The following is a 16,848-nucleotide window of genomic DNA, read 5'->3' as shown; positions in this document are numbered from 1 at the left end:
TCTGCCCCTCTCTTGCTATTTCTGAGGACAGCTCTGCCCCTTACCCAGTGAAATAAATATTCCTTTACTTGATCTTAATTTGTGATTCTGGAAGGACCTCTGTATCACCTTTTTAACAAGTCTGTTCTGTCTTTATTTGCGTTACTAATTATTTATGGATAGGTGAGACGGGTCTAAAACAGATTTGAATTGTATATTTATTTTTTAAGTGTTTATTTCAAAAGGGAAAACGCCGGTTTTGGATGACTTCCTCAGTTGTTTTTTTTTTCTCTCTCTCTTTTTTCTTAACTTTTATTTACCTTAAAATTAAAATCCCAACCATGCCTGTACAATATTTGCCCACAAGAGCACAACAACTGTGTTTAAGTCAAAATACATAAAAATAGTAGGAATCGTATCATTTTTAGGTGTGAGATGGTATGTAGTTGTGTTGGTACTGTCATTGACAGCTCTGTAGGGGCAATGGGTGGTGCAAGCTGTCGTGAGCTCCCGAAAAGGACCCTGGCACTTATGTTTTTTACAAATTAAGCACTGGGGTGGAGCCACTGGTGGAAGTGAGTGGAGCCACTGGCGGAAGTGGGTGGAGCCAAGGAAAGTGGGTGTGGCCTCCAGGAAAAAATTAAGCACCTGCGCTTCATATTTTACAAATTAAGCACTGAGAGGTGTCTTCAGATTATGGCACATTGTACTGTTACCAACATTATGGTCATCATTTCCTGCACAAGTCCATTGCACCTAGGAATGTTTTCGAGTACCATCAGTGGGAACATTGCCCAACACCACCAAAAAGTAGTTCACAAATGTTGCACAGAATTTTCATACTTTTCAGGGTTTAACACCACAGATCCAGCCACATATTACTATAAGGTTGCACCAATATCAGCAGTGAAAATTATGTTGACAAACACTAAACAGATTTACTCTGCTTCCTTTTTGGCCCAATTGTCTGACCAGGGATTAGACCTATAGAAAGACTAAATTGACTTAAAATCAGTTTGGGGTTCGAGGGACTGGCAGGTCCAGGGAACAGAAGCGCTATTTAGAGCATGCCTCATTCCACAGCAGATGATCTTTTTAAATGATACTGTGCAACAGACATCCTGTCTTGGGCTAGCCAAGAACAAGGACCTGAACACTCCTAGGTTTCCAACACCAACACAGGGGTGGCAGAATTCAACTACAAAAGAAGGGGCAACAGTAGATGACATCTTAAAGTACAATAGAACAGACCCAAATTGGAAACAGTTGTTGGTTTGGTCCTTAGACACGAATAGCTGTCATAAGGGATTCCTGAACATCACAGAGGGACTCAGTATCCATAGGCCAGACCCACGTTATGTACAGAGAGAAAATCCAGGGGTGGTGACATCCTATAGTGTTGGGAAATTGTCCGTCGATTGGCGAGAAACCTCAACACTTGCAGAAGTGAAACAACACTTATCTTTACTCTCACATGACATGGATCTTATGGACTTTTTACTAGGACCCAGGAAAACACGTCATAAACGTTTCTTATATGCAGGCATTTATGCTGCCTATAATGAAATCTGGAAGATTTCCCAACAAGAGGCTGCAGAGAGAATACGGAAATAGACCATATAAACTTAGACAAAGCTTTAGCTGTGGTAGATAATGGGTTAACAACTTTGACCTCCAGGATATATTCATTGGGCAACATTGTATCTTCTGCTATCGACATACTGGAACAAGATTTAGCCATATTACAACACGGCCAATCTCAGTTCCGTTCTAATATGTTATTAAGCTGGACGCTGCAATCTTTGCATGCAGGCTTTGTGCCTTGGCGTTTTATAAACAGTACGTCTCTGTTCTCTGAATACAATCTATCAGTTGCACAGATAGAAATGGCACAAAGGGAAGCTAAATATACAATGCTGCGTATTGAAAAACTGGACAGGCTACTATTCACAGTGGCGGAATCACCTTCAACAGAGTGGCTAATTCAAGGCCAGATCACTCTCCCGGTCACAACCTTTCAGTTTCATTATTGCCTTGATTAAGGCAGGCAGGCAGATATGAAAAATTGGGTAAAGAATACATTAAGGAATCCTGGGAATTACCATATTGATTTCCATGCCGGAGTGAGGATCGAGACGTGTTTCTAAGTGGTAAAAAATGCAAGAGTGGTTCTCTCATGTGCCAGGACATTACGTTGCACGGGACTTGTAGTGGTCAATAGCGAACTTGTCCTGTCACATGAAAGGAGCTCCAGCTGCCGTGATTACATTGGTGTTCAAGCTACTCTCGAATGGGAGTTACTTGATGCTGACCGATCAAGGTTACTGTGGCATGCTTCCAGGCATCGCCTATCTGGTCACCGTGAATGCCAGGGTTACTTGCTTTATGCAAGTATTGTTTCCCCCAACATGTACAGTCAGGGAAGTGCCGCTATGGCCTTTGCTGAATGTTTCTTTATACAATTTGACACTTTGAGCAGAATAAAAGCCATACTTTTACAGCAAACTGTACCCTTGACCTCCGCTCAAGAAACCTTTGAACTTCAAATCGTAAGGACCTTGACTGAGATACAGGCGCTTATACGTACAAACTGCCTCATTCATTTCACAGAAATGGTGGGTTGTATCTTTAATATGTCAGATACGAGTGGTATTGTACACCTATTTAAGATCATAGGGTCAGGATTCCTTAGCACCTTTCAGACAATCCTCAGAGTTATTCCAAACTTTATACACTCCGTATTTGGAAGCATTTTTGGGGGTCTACCTCTGATCTTGCTCTCAATAGCTGGAATTCTGATTGTCGTTTACCTGCTATGCAATGGACGGCCCACTCACCAATGAGATGGCAAAAGCTCTCCTGGAATGGAAATACCGTGAGTGCATGGTACAACATCTAGGCACACCTCACCTTCGAGAACTAAGTGCTGCTTGGTTCCTATCGTTTAGACCGGTCGGGATGGACTGCATCTTACCTGTTCTTCGATGCCTGTTTTGTTGTGACGAATGTGTGTTCGACCTCTGTCTGACACTGGCAACTGAAATGCCTGTGGACTTAAACGCGAGGCTGGAGCCCTTGAGGTCCCATACTTGGCAATGTCCCCAGCGTTTTCCTATCTTGGCAAATGCAGTCCTCGAGAACCCGCAGGTGACTTTTACAACTGGGATGAGCTTCAGTCCCACCATTGGCACGGAGGTATCTACTACAGCACCGGCTGCCTCTCCAACAGCTGTTGGCAGTACTGAATTTCATCTATGCTCCATTGACGTACTCTGCGAGGTGCTACAAGGTCCGTCGCAAGCAGCGATGATGTTGGGTCTCCCAGCCACATCTTCAAAGATCCTCCGATGTTCACCTATACTCGCTCAAAAAATCTAAAAGAACTGATACACTCTTCCCAATTACCAATTTCAAAGGAATGAAGAAATGCCAGAATTGCATCCACTGTAATAACGTCATAGTAGGCAATGTGCTACATCATCCAACCACAGGAGAAATCATCAAACTGTTTCATAACTCTGATTGTAACTCAGAAAAATTGATCTATTACATTAAGTGCCCATGTGGGAAATTATACGTTGGCAAGACTGAACGCAAGATCAAAGTTTGAATATCGGAACACAAGAGTACGATAAGGACACAAAACAAAAGTAGCAGCTTAGCTACTCATTGGCAGGAGGAAAGACATAGCATAGCCCAACTCCAGTTCTCAGTGCTAGAAAGAGTAACACACCAGTCTGATATGGACATACAAGAGCTCTTCTTCAAAGAGAAACATTTTGGATTAGACGCCTTGATACCTTGTTAGAAAAGGGAATTAATGATCAAATTGACTATTCATGCTACTTATAATTTGAACATAATTACTGACTACGGTATATTTTTGCGTGCAAAATGCTGGAATTCAGATGAAGAATCTCAATGTACTCATACTGTTTTCTCCCTTTATTCTTTTTCTATCTTTTTATCTTTTCATCTAATTTCATCCTATTTTTCCTCACATGTTCACTGGTGTTACATCTCGTATCCTTTCTCAATAGCTAAACATACACTGTACTCCCTTGGAAAAATGGCGGACACTCATGCCTAGAGTTCGCCTCGGTCCGCTCATCCGTTAGTCCGTTTTTAGTTTTCATCACACCTCACGAGAGTGTATCTAAGTCTGTTTTCAGTCTCACTGAAATGACTGCGGTCTTCCGTGTTTGAATTCAGTTTCGGCGGGGACGCGGTAGAACATTCCCAAGTCCGCCCCATCGTTAACAAGGAGGGACTCCGGTGACTAGAGCCGTCTTACCTGGTAATATTTTATTTTCAATTTGCTTAAGCGTTGAGACACGACATTCTGATCCCTCTGTCTGGAAGGTCTGAGAATTGATTTTTTCGTTTAGGTGGTTTTCCAGTAGTTCGCTTCACAGCACGAATCAAGATGACGTCTAAGGTACACACCTCCGAGGTTTTATTAAGTTGAGCGTTTCACGGGTGGCCCTATAAATTAAGTAAAGTGGCTGTATGCCACCACTGAAGTACGAGAGTTTATACACATGCGTTTGTTAGACAAGTTCTGTCTCTATGGAAGTGGTATATCCTGGTGAAGGTTTGCTTATCTCTCCTTTTTTCCTTTTGTTCACCTTACATTTTCATTTTTCTTCATGAGTACACCTCTGATCTACAATACTCCGGCACATAGTTCTGTAATGTATTGATGCTGCTATGACACGTTTGATGTTTGTGACAAACCTGTTGTACACTGTTTATGTCCATCTTTTCAGAATTCAAGCCCCTGAAGAAGAGCCAGTCCGGCTCGAAATGCATTGGGCACCAAGAAAACTTTTGATTTAAAGCGAATGTACTCTGGAAAAACTTTTGTTTTGTCTTGATGAATTTATGGACAATTATCCCGATTGAAATTTGAAAAACTTTATTGTTAAAACATTTGAACAAACTTGAGTTTGAAGTGGATCTGATTTATGTTTGAAATTCACTTAACCAGTTTCAAGCTGTGTAAGGTCATGATGTAGACATACCACGGTATGTTTCACCAATAGCTACAGTGCGCAGAGGTGGGGGTCTTATTGATCCTATAAATTGATGTGTTTTGCTGACATTGTTTTACTGTACATGCCTCCCCCTGCAGCACGCTTATGTTGAATTGTGTATAGTTTTCAGTATAAGAGTATTACAAAAAACAGTCCTGACCAGGATTACTTAGTGTGTGCCTCTGCAAATACATTGTTATTCTTCATTCACAGTCTTGAGTAGAGATCACCCAACCATGTCATTTTACGCCATCACTAGTCTCACCGACAATAGGGCTAACATCCTCGCCTATACATCCGAACAAGCTTCAGATATCTATTCACTAATACATGAAGTCAAAGCATCAGATCTTCAAGGCAGCACAATCACCCAACAATTAAAACAACTAGAATTTCTAGTTAGAAGAGAAATTAACCAGCGTCTCCACGCATCTACCCTAGTACAGTATCACCGAGCCAAAAGGATACCGCGTGGACTGAGGTTGTCCATTAAACCAATGCTCTTTAGGTTTCACCTCAATAAAGAATTTATGGACAAATGGTTCTCAATTCTAAATAAATGTTCTCTTGATTTGATCCTACTATTAGTAGAGGAATTATCAAAAGCTATCAAAGAAATCAATAATGAAATTGACGAGATTAAACATAATCTAATAACACGAATGGAAGACAGCGAATGGACAAAATCTCTTGAAGACATCAACATAAGATTGGCTAAAAATACTAAGGAATTACAAGAGGGTAAACTACGGAAGTATAAGAGAGACACTCTAGATTATAAACTTAATGAAGTTTACACGTGGGCGGAAGTATATGCCCAGCGACGTACGTATTTTAAAAAATCAAACATCACCACCTCGTCAGAAGAGAGTGTGGCAACCGAGTCAGATACAATTACGTCCAGACCATCAGCAAAAAGCCAAATGCAAAGTACTGTACATACTACAGAGAATATCGAAAGTGCATCGACCTCAAGTTCAGTGCATTTTTTGTCCAAGGATCCGGATTCCAGTCAACCACCAGGAACATCAAAACCCGTAAAACCAGGAGAAGCAACAGGAAAACCAGGACAAACACGAAGCCAGAAACCAACCTAGTTGTTAATATTTCTGCGAAGGAATTTACTTCATCTCAAATTCAAGTCTTGAACAAAGGTTTGGGCTTTGTACCCACATTTGACACTAACATCTTGGAATGCGAAATAGCCCTCTTTAAATTTTTGAGAATCCTACGGTTAAGGCACTTTTTTTCTAATGTGCTCCCACCGAAGAGAGAAAAAGAATCAGCTGAATTCTTGGAGTTTCGCCCTAAATCAAAATTTCAGGCTCCTATCTCTCATAAAATACTGGATTCGTTTGAGAATTTAGTCAGAAAAGATTTTCAGAACTTGCATTTCAACAATTCGACGAAGACTAATTTATCTAAACATGAAACCCGCATGTTGGGCTCCATTCAAAACGACGATGACATACATATACAAAGAGCGGACAAAGGTGGTGCCATTGTTATAATGGATAGATCCTTTTACTTTTCTGCAGTACGCGACCATGTAGCAGATATGCAGACTTACTTGCTGTTAGATACAGACCCCATTCAGGAGCTTAAAACCACACTCAAGTGTATTCTGGATCACGCTTTTGAGATGGGTTGGATCACTACAGCTACCAAACAATTTCTGACTGTTGATCATCCTCGTAAACCCCTCCTATACATGTTGCCCAAAATCCACAAGGACTTGCACAACCCTCCCATGCGACCTATCGTCACAGGATGTGGAACCATTTTTTAAACACTCGTTCATTACATCGATTATTTTTTACAACCCTTTGTTCAAAAATGGGCATCTTACGTCAAAGACTCCAAAGATTTTTTATCCAAATTAGAAGCCTCAGTTCTCACTGAAGAAGTATTACTGTGTACTATTGATGTTAAATCTTTGTACACCTCCATACCACACATCGCAGGTATGGAAGCTGTTGAGTGGGCCCTGTTGCGTCAATCCTCTCTAAGAGCCGACAAAGTCTTTTTACTTGAACTTTTGCATTTTTGTTTGTACCACAGTTATTTCTATTGGGACAATAATTTTTTTCTCCAACAACAAGGCACTTCAATGGGTTTTGCAGGGGCTCCTGCATACGCGAATACATTCATGGCGAAATTTGAGCACGACCACATTTACAATGATGAAGATTGGACCAAGAATTCCCTGCTTTACTGTAGGTATATAGACGACATCTTTATTCTTTGGACCAATACCGAGGATCTCTTACTCAAAAAAATCCAATCACTTAATGCAGTCGATGACCATATCCAATTTACTCATGAATTCAGTCAGACGACGATATCATATCTTGATGTGACTGTCACCATTAAAGATAAATTAATTCAGACACAAGTGCATAGGAAACCCACTGATGTTAATAATGCCTTACACTACCAAAGTTTTCATCCCCCCAATCTAAAACAGAATTTACCTTTCTCACAGTTTCTACGAATTAAAAGAATTTGCTCTGAATCTGATGACATGAAAAACCACTTCTCTCCACAACAAGAACTGTACCTCAATAGAGGTTATCCTCTTGAAGTTATTGAGCAAGCAAAAACACGCACTTCAAAACTCACGAGAAAATGTTTGTTACAATCTCAATCCAAATGTCAAAAGTCCAGGCAAGTGTTCGTTTCCAAATTCTCTACAAGCTCCACGAAGGTAAAAAAGATTATCATGAGGAGATGGGAAATTCTGCAGAACGAACCAGATTTTAACAACATCTTCAAAGATCCTCCGATGTTCGCCTATACTCGCTCAAAAAATCTAAAAGAACTGATACACTCTTCCAAAAAAACGCCGATTACCAATTTCAAAGGAATGAAGAAATGCCAGAATTGCATCCACTGTAATAACGTCATAGTAGGCAATGTGCTACATCATCCAACCACAGGAGAAATCATCAAACTGTTTCATAACTCTGATTGTAACTCAGAAAAATTGATCTATTCCATTAAGTGCCCATGTGGGAAATTATACGTTGGCAAGACTGAACGCAAGATCAAAGTTCGAATATCGGAACACAAGAGTACGATAAGGACACAAAACAAAAGTAGCAGCTTAGCTACTCAGTGGCAGGAGGAAAGACATAGCATAGGCCAACTCCAGTTCTCAGTGCTAGAAAGAGTAACACACCAGTCTGATATGGACATTACAAGAGCTCTTCTTCAAAGAGAAACATTTTGGATTAGACGCCTTGATACCTTGTTAGAAAAGGGAATTAATGATCGAATTGACTATTCATGCTACTTATAATTTGAACATAATTACTGACACGGTATATTTTTGCGTGCAAAATGCTGGAATTCAGATGAAGAATCTCAATGTACTCATACTGTTTTCTTCCTTTATTCTTTTTCTATCTTTTTATCTTTTCATCTAATTTCATCCTATTTTTCCTCACATGTTCACTGGTGTTACATCTCGTATCCTTTCTCAATAGCTAAACATACACTGTATTCCCTTGGAAAAATGGCGGACACTCATGCCTAGAGTTCGCCTCGGTCCGCTCATCCGTTAGTCCGTTTTTAGTTTTCATCACAGCTCACGACAGTGTATCTAAGTCTGTTTTGAGTCTCACTGAAATGACTGCGGTCTTCCGTGTTTGAATTCAGTTTCGGCGGGGACGCGGTAGAACATTCCCAAGTCCGCCCCAACGTTAACAAGGAGGGACTCCGGTGACTAGAGCCGTCTTACCTGGTAATATTTTATTTTCAGTTCGCTTAAGCGTTGAGACATGACATTCTGATCCCTCTGTCCGGAAGGTCTGAGAATTGATTTTTTTGTTTAGGTGGTTTTCCAGTAGTTCGCTTCACAGCGCGAATCAAGATGACGTCTAAGTTACACACCTCCGAGGTTTTCTTAAGTTGAGCGTTTCACAGGTGGCCCTATGAATTAAGTAAAGTGGCTGTATGCCACCACTGATGTACAAGAGTTTATACACATGTGTTTGTTAGACAAGTTCTGTCTCTACGGAAGTGGTATATCCTGGTGAAGGTTTGCTTATCTCTCCTTTTTTCCTTTTGTTCACCTTACATTTTCATTTTTCTTCATGAGTACACCTCTGATCTACAATACTCCGGCACATAGTTCTGTAATGTATTGATGCTGCTATGACACGTTTGATGTTTGTGACAAACCTGTTGTACACTGTTTATGTCCATCTTTTCAGAATTCAAGCCCCTGAAGAAGAGCCAGTCCGGCTCGAAATGCATTGGGCACCAAGAAAACTTTTGATTTAAAGCGAATGTACTCTGGAAAAACTTTTGTTTTGTCTTGATGAATTTATGGACAATTATCCCGATTGAATTTTGAAAAACTTTATTGTTAAAACATTTGAACAAACTTGAGTTTGAAGTGGATCTGATTTATGTTTGAAATTCACTTAACCAGTTTCAAGCTGTGTAAGTTCATGATGTAGACATACCACGGTATGTTTCACCAATAGCTACAGTGCGCAGAGGTTGGGGGTCTTATTGATCCTATAAATTGATGTGTTTTGCTGACATTGTTTGACTGTACATGCCTCCCCCTGCAGCACGCTTATGTTGAAATGTGTATAGTTTTCAGTATAAGAGTATTACAAAAAACAGTCCTGACCAGGATTACTTAGTGTGTGCCTCTGCAAATGCATTGTCATTCTTCATTCACAGTCTTGAGTAGAGAGCACCCAACCATGTCATTTTACGCCATCACTAGTCTCACCGACAATAGGGCTAACACCCTCGCCTATACATCCGAACAAGCTTCAGATATCTATTCACTAATACAGGAAGTCAAAGCATCAGATCTTCAAGGCAGCACAATCACCCAACAATTAAAACAACTAGAATTTCTAGTTAGAAGAGAAATTAACCAGCATCTCCACGCATCTACCCTAGTACAGTATCACCGAGCCAAAAGGATACCGCGTGGACTGAGGTTGTCCATTAAACCAATGCTCTTTAGGTTTCACCTCAATAAAGAATTTATGGACAAATGGTTCTCAATTCTAAATAAATGTTCTCTCGATTTGATCCTACTATTAGTAGAGGAATTGTCAAAAGCTATCAAAGAAATCAATAATGAAATTGACGAGATTAAACATAATCTAATAACACGAATGGAAGACAGCGAATGGACAAAATCTCTTGAAGACATCAACATGAGATTGGATAAATATACTAAGGAATTACAAGAGGGTAAACTACAGAAGTATAAGAGAGACACTCTAGATTATAAACTTAACGAAGTTTACACGTGGGCAGAAGTATATGCCCAGCGACGTACGTATTTTAAAATATCAAACATCACCACCTCGTCAGAAGAGAGTGTGGCAACCGAGTCAGATACAATTATGTCCAGACCATCAGCAAAAAGCCAAATGCAAAGTACTGTACATACTACAGAGAATATCGAAAGTGCATCGACCTCAAGTTCAGTGCATTTTTTGTCCAAGGATCCGGATTCCAGTCAACCACCAGGAACATCAAAACCCGTAAAACCAGGAGAAGCAACAGGAAAACCAGGACGAACACGAAGCCAGAAACAAACCTAGTTGTTAATATTTCTGCGAAGGAATTTACTTCATCTCAAATTCAAGTCTTGAACAAAGGTTTGGGCTTTGTACCCACATTTGACACTAACATCTTGGAATGCGAAATAGCCCTCTTTAAATTTTTGAGAGTCCTACGGTTAAGGCACTTTTTTTCTAATGTGCTACCACCGAAGAGAGAAAAAGAATCAGCTGAATTCTTGGAGTTTCGCCCTAAATCAAAATTTCAGGCTCCTATCTCTCATAAAATACTGGATTCGTTTGAGAATTTAGTCAGAAAAGATTTTCAGAACTTGCATTTCAACATATCGACGAAGACTAATTTATCTAAACATGAAACCCGCATGTTGCGCTCCATTCAAAACGACGATGACATACATATACAAAGAGTGGACAAAGGTGGTGCCATTGTTATAATGGATAGATCCTTTTATTTTTCTGCAGTACTCGACCATGTAGCAGATATGCAGACTTACTTGCTGTTAGATACAGACCCCATTCAGGAGCTTAAAACCACACTCAAGTGTATTCTGGATCACGCTTTTGAGATGGGTTGGATCACTACAGCTACCAAACAATTTCTGACTGTTGATCATCCTCGTAAACCCCTCCTATACATGTTGCCCAAAATCCACAAGGACTTGCACAACCCTCCCATGGGACCTATCGTCACAGGATGTGGAACCATTTTTGAAACACTCGTTCATTCCATCGATTATTTTTTACAACCCTTTGTTCAAGAATGGCCATCTTACGTCGAAGACACCAAAGATTTTTTATCCAAATTAGAAGCCTCAGTTCTCACTGAAGAAGTATTACTGTGTATTATTGACGTTAAATCTTTGTACACCTCCATACCACACATCGCAGGTATGGAAGCTGTTGAGTGGGCCCTGTTGCGTCAATCCTCTCTAAGAGCCGACAAAGTCTTTTTACTTGAACTTTTGCATTTTTGTTTGTACCACAGTTATTTCTATTGGGACAATAATTGTTTTCTCCAACAACAAGGCACTTCAATGGGTTTTGCAGGGGCTCCTGCATACGCGATTACATTCATGGCGAAATTTGAGCACGACCACATTTACAATGATGAAGATTGGACCAAGAATTCCCTGCTTTACTGTAGGTATATAGACGACATCTTTATTCTTTGGACCAATACCGAGGATCTCTTACTCCCAAAAATCCAATCACTTAATGCAGTCGATGACCATATCCAATTTACTCATGAATTCAGTCAGACGACGATATCATATCTTGATGTGACTGTTACCATTAAAGATAAATTAATTCAGACACAAGTGCATAGGAAACCCACTGATGTTAATAATGCCTTGCACTACCAAAGTTTTCATCCCCTCAATCTAAAACAGAACTTACCTTTCTCACAGTTTCTACGAATTAAAAGAATTTGCTCTGAATCTGATGACATGAAAAACCACTTCTCTCTACAACAAGAACGGTACCTCAATAGATGTTATCCTCTTGAAGTTATTGTGTAAGCAAAAACACGCACTTCAAAACTCACGAGAAAATGTTTGTTACAATCTCAATCCAAATGTCAAAAGTCCAGGCAAGTGTTCGTTTCCAAATTCTCTACAAGCTCCACGAATGTAAAAAAGTTTATCATGAGAAGATGGGAAATTCTGCAGAACGAACCAGATTTTAACAACATCTTCAAAGATCCTCCGATGTTCGCCTATACTCGCTCAAAAAATCTAAAAGAACTGATACACTCTTCCAAAAAAACGCCGATTACCAATTTCAAAGGAATGAAGAAATGCCAGAATTGCATCCACTGTAATAACGTCATAGTAGGCAATGTGCTACATCATCCAACCACAGGAGAAATCATCAAACTGTTTCATAACTCTGATTGTAACTCAGAAAAATTGATCTATTACATTAAGTGCCCATGTGGGAAATTATACGTTGGCAAGACTGAACGCAAGATCAAAGTTCGAATATCGGAGCACAAGAGTACGATAAGGACACAAAACAAAAGTAGCAGCTTAGCTACTCATTGGCAGGAGGAAAGACATAGCATAGCCCAACTCCAGTTCTCAGTGCTAGAAAGAGTAACACACCAGTCTGATATGGACATTACAAGAGCTCTTCTTCAAAGAGAAACATTTTGGATTAGACGCCTTGATACCTTGTTAGAAAAGGGAATTAATGATCGAATTGACTATTCATGCTACTTATAATTTGAACATAATTACTGACTACGGTATATTTTTGCGTGCAAAATGCTGGAATTCAGATGAAGAATCTCAATGTACTCATACTGTTTTCTTCCTTTATTCTTTTTCTATCTTTTTATCTTTTCATCTAATTTCATCCTATTTTTCATCACATGTTCACTGGTGTTACATCTCGTATCCTTTCTCAATAGCTAAACATACACTGTACTCCCTTGGAAAAATGACGGACACTCATGCCTAGAGTTCGCCTCGGTCCGCTCATCCGTTAGTCCGTTTTTAGTTTTCATCACACCTCACGAGAGTGTATCTAAGTCTGTTTTCAGTCTCACTGAAATGACTGCGGTCTTCCGTGTTTGAATTCAGTTTCGGCGGGGACGCGGTAGAACATTCCCAAGTCCTCCCTATCGTTAACAAGGAGGGACTCCGGTGACTAGAGCCGTCTTACCTGGTAATATTTTATTTTCAGTTCGCTTAAGCGTTCAGACACGACATTCTGATCCCTCTGTCCGGAAGGTCTGAGAATTGATTTTTTTGTTTAGGTGGTTTTCCAGTAGTTCGCTTCACCGCGCGAATCAAGATGACGTCTAAGGTACACACCACCGAGGTTTTATTAAGTTGAGCGTTTCACGGGTGGCCCTATGAATTAAGTAAAGTGGCTGTATGCCACCACTGACGTACGAGAGTTTATACACATGCGTTTGTTAGACAAGTTCTGTCTCTACGGAAGTGGTATATCCTGGTGAAGGTTTGCTTATCTCTCCTTTTTTTCCTTTTGTTCACCTTACATTTTCATTTTTCTTCATGAGTACACCTCTGATCTACAATACTCCGGCACATAGTTCTGTAATGTATTGATGCTGCTATGACACGTTTGATGTTTGTGACAAACCTGTTGTACACTGTTTATGTCCATCTTTTCAGAATTCAAGCCCCTGAAGAAGAGCCAGTCCGGCTCGAAATGCATTGGGCACCAAGAAAACTTTTGATTTAAAGCGAATGTACTCTGGAAAAACTTTTGTTTTGTCTTGATGAATTTATGGACAATTATCCCGATTGAATTTTGAAAAACTTTATTGTTAAAACATTTGAACAAACTTGAGTTTGAAGTGGATCTGATTTATGTTTGAAATTCACTTAACCAGTTTCAAGCTGTGTAAGTTCATGATGTAGACATACCACGGTATGTTTCACCAATAGCTACAGTGCGCAGAGGTTGGGGTCTTATTGGTCCTATAAATTGATGTCTCCCAGCCAGGACATTTATTCTAAATCTGGCTCTTCATGTGCTGGGAAAGAATTCAGGTTTTCTTTTTCGTTTCAGTAACTCTGCTAAATTTGGAACACTTCCTAAAATTTACACTTTCACTAAAAAAGCATGGCCTTCTAAGAACGCTTGTAGTAGTTCAACGTGTGTGATCAAACTCATTTAGGACAGTGATTTGCGGAACAATTCTAAAACAGAAGTAATATTTCAGAGAACATTTTTTTCCTTTCTCTCTGTTTTTAAACTATTTTTAATGTTTTTAAGAAATATTTTAAATGGCTCATTGATAATTGTATGCGCCGACACCTAGTAAAATGAGATTCTCACTTGCGTATTATTATCGTTGAGTGTTAGGAGGAGTGGGTGTTATGTTTCATATAGGTACCCTAATATAGGCCAGGGAACATCATACCCTTTCACCTACATCACTTCCCCTACATTACATACTAACGAGCCTTTTAAGGACAAAACGCCTTATAAGGATTAAACGCCTTTTATGGACTGAACCTTTTACTTAGTTCTAGGCCTGGGTGCAGAAGGAGGGGTTTTCCCGAACAGTAGTGTTCTATGATTTCATCCTTAGACTGACGCTGCACGAATGAATAATTCATGAAGCTACTTGGAAACCAGGCAGGGGCTATACACCACCTTCCTACATCCATGCACAAGGCTCATCTCATAAGTCATCCTCATACCCAACAATGGCTAACACAAGAACAAGGGACAAAGGGCCTCTGTATACTTTTCTGTATAAATACAGCAGCTCTTGCTATCAGTAGTTAGAGGGAACCAAGACTTCCAGGCCGACACACTGACCAGAGACACTGAGGCTCCTGCATGCAGTCGCTCCAGCTGACAGTGGTCTAATCATCCCTTGCGGGGTGTCCAACTCGAGACCAGGACGAGGTCCCACACTCTCCTTATTCAGGTAATTGGGTTTGACTAAATCCTAGCGGGATTCTTGGCTTCTTCCGCACATAATCACATGCTAGGTACACTTAGGTACATCTAGACAGGCATCTTAGGAGTATGCACTTTATTTTATACATGCATTTTATATTCATGTATATGTTCATGGCTATTGCAAAATAGTAGAACTAAACTATCCCTTTTTATTCACTGTATTGCTGATCATATATCTCTGCTACTGTTTAATAGTTGTCGCAGCACATATATTGTACACTAGAAGAACAATTGTGCAATAAATTCTTATTGTAAACACGCTCGACTGTTTCTTCTGTGTAACTATCTGAGACCTAGGGGCACATGCATCAACAATGCCATTTGCGATTCCTTATTAGCGAAAAATAAGGAATCGCTAATAAGGAATAGCAAAAGGCTATGCATGTAGGAATCGCTATTCAAATAGCGATTCCTTAACTTTCCTTAATTGCTACTAGCAAATTGCGAGTAGCAATTAAGGAATGCCATCCCAATCATTCCTATGGGCCTCCAGGCCCATAGGAATGAATTGGAGATTGCATGAGCAAATAGCGAGTACCAGTAGGTTCTCGCAAATTGCTCATGCAATTTCAAGGGTGCAAGGGTGTCAAAATGACACCCTATTGCACCCCTGAAATTGATATGTGCACATATGTTGCACACACACATGCTCTAAGGGCATGTGTGTGCGCAACATGAAACTTTGAAAAATGCACAAAAGTGCATTTTTCAAACTTTTAGCAAATTACCATGCAGTTCATCTTCATGGTAATTTGCTCCCCCTATTAGCGAATTTGCTAATTTTTTAACTTTCATGCATTGCATTTAAGGAATCCCAAATTGAGATTCCTTAAATTAAGGAATCTCAATTTGGGATTCCTTAAATGCTATCGCTATTTAAGGAATCGCTATTTAAGGATTCCTTAAATAGCGATTTTTGGTTTTGGGTTGATGCATTGGGATTGGGTATTTTTAACTCAATACCGGGAGCTATTAGCGAATTGGTATTTTACCGACTGGATTTTGGCTTGATGCATGAGGCTGCAAATGAGCAACCACGAGTAACTGAGCGAAAAGTAGTACATTGTTTCCATGAGTCTGAGGAATCAGGGTTGTCGTGTTCTGAGGTTGCCAAAAGCTAATCTCTCTGATAAAAAGGAGATTCTAGTGGCACTGCGAGCTAGCTAATGCAAACAGGCTAACATACGCGTTGGGGGTGCTCAGAATCACTCTGGCACCAGGCCCACAGTGTATGTTATCCAAAAGCGCAGGTCCTACAGGGGTACTATAGGAACTACACTACACTCCATTGCATCAGTTGTGCCTCATCTCTGCTGTCAAGGCTGCCCCGGAAGTGTCCACACTAACTCGGCTGCTGCACACCATGCTGCATTTGCAGTCATCATTGGGGCACTATTTTAGCTGCTGATTTTTAAGGTGGGTGAGTGTAGCGGTGTCCTGCCCCACCCCGTCCTTTTTCTGTGATTTTAGGGAAAGTGCAGTTGCAACATGCTTGCACGCACATCACTTCGTGGTAGCCATTTGTAGAGGCACTGTGCCCGATCAACTCTAGAAACTTATGTTACGTGTGCTATGGAGCAGCCTATGGATCGGCTTCTTCTTCTTGCCTGAATTCCTGTAGAAATACACGCATTTCGTGTGCAACGTAGTAGCCATCTTATTTTGGGCCCAGCTTCAGGGAAATCACTGTATTCTGCCTGCATTGTATCCCGGTGACAGGCACATCATTCTTTGTGAGTCTGGTAATGCCTGCACCGGTGAGCAGTCTAAATATCGAGTTTTAAATTTCGACCTACAAGTATATCGAGTTGTAAATATCATAG

General features: G+C 40.3%; 1 protein-coding gene across 2 annotated transcripts in view; it reads left to right on the top strand.

Annotated features, from left to right (window-relative positions):
- Positions 1–16,848, top strand: part of LOC146796185 (uncharacterized) — a 307,863-nt gene that overhangs the window by 178,920 nt on the left and 112,095 nt on the right. The window contains exon 4 of one of the 2 annotated variants that reach the window (XM_085628611.1): positions 4,749–5,626. The exons of the other annotated variant lie outside the window; for it this stretch is intronic. Within the exon in view, the coding sequence (XP_085484737.1) occupies positions 4,749–4,763 (15 nt within the window). The 3' untranslated portion in view covers positions 4,764–5,626. Of the gene's footprint in view, positions 1–4,748; positions 5,627–16,848 lie in introns of those variants that run through there. 2 annotated transcript variants of the gene reach the window in all.

The sequence above is a fragment of the Triturus cristatus genome, chromosome 10, assembly GCF_964204655.1.
Source record: "Triturus cristatus chromosome 10, aTriCri1.1, whole genome shotgun sequence".
Lineage (NCBI taxonomy): Eukaryota > Metazoa > Chordata > Amphibia > Caudata > Salamandridae > Triturus > Triturus cristatus.
Note: the sequence above shows the minus strand (reverse complement) of the source record. Positions and strands in the feature narration are given on the sequence as shown.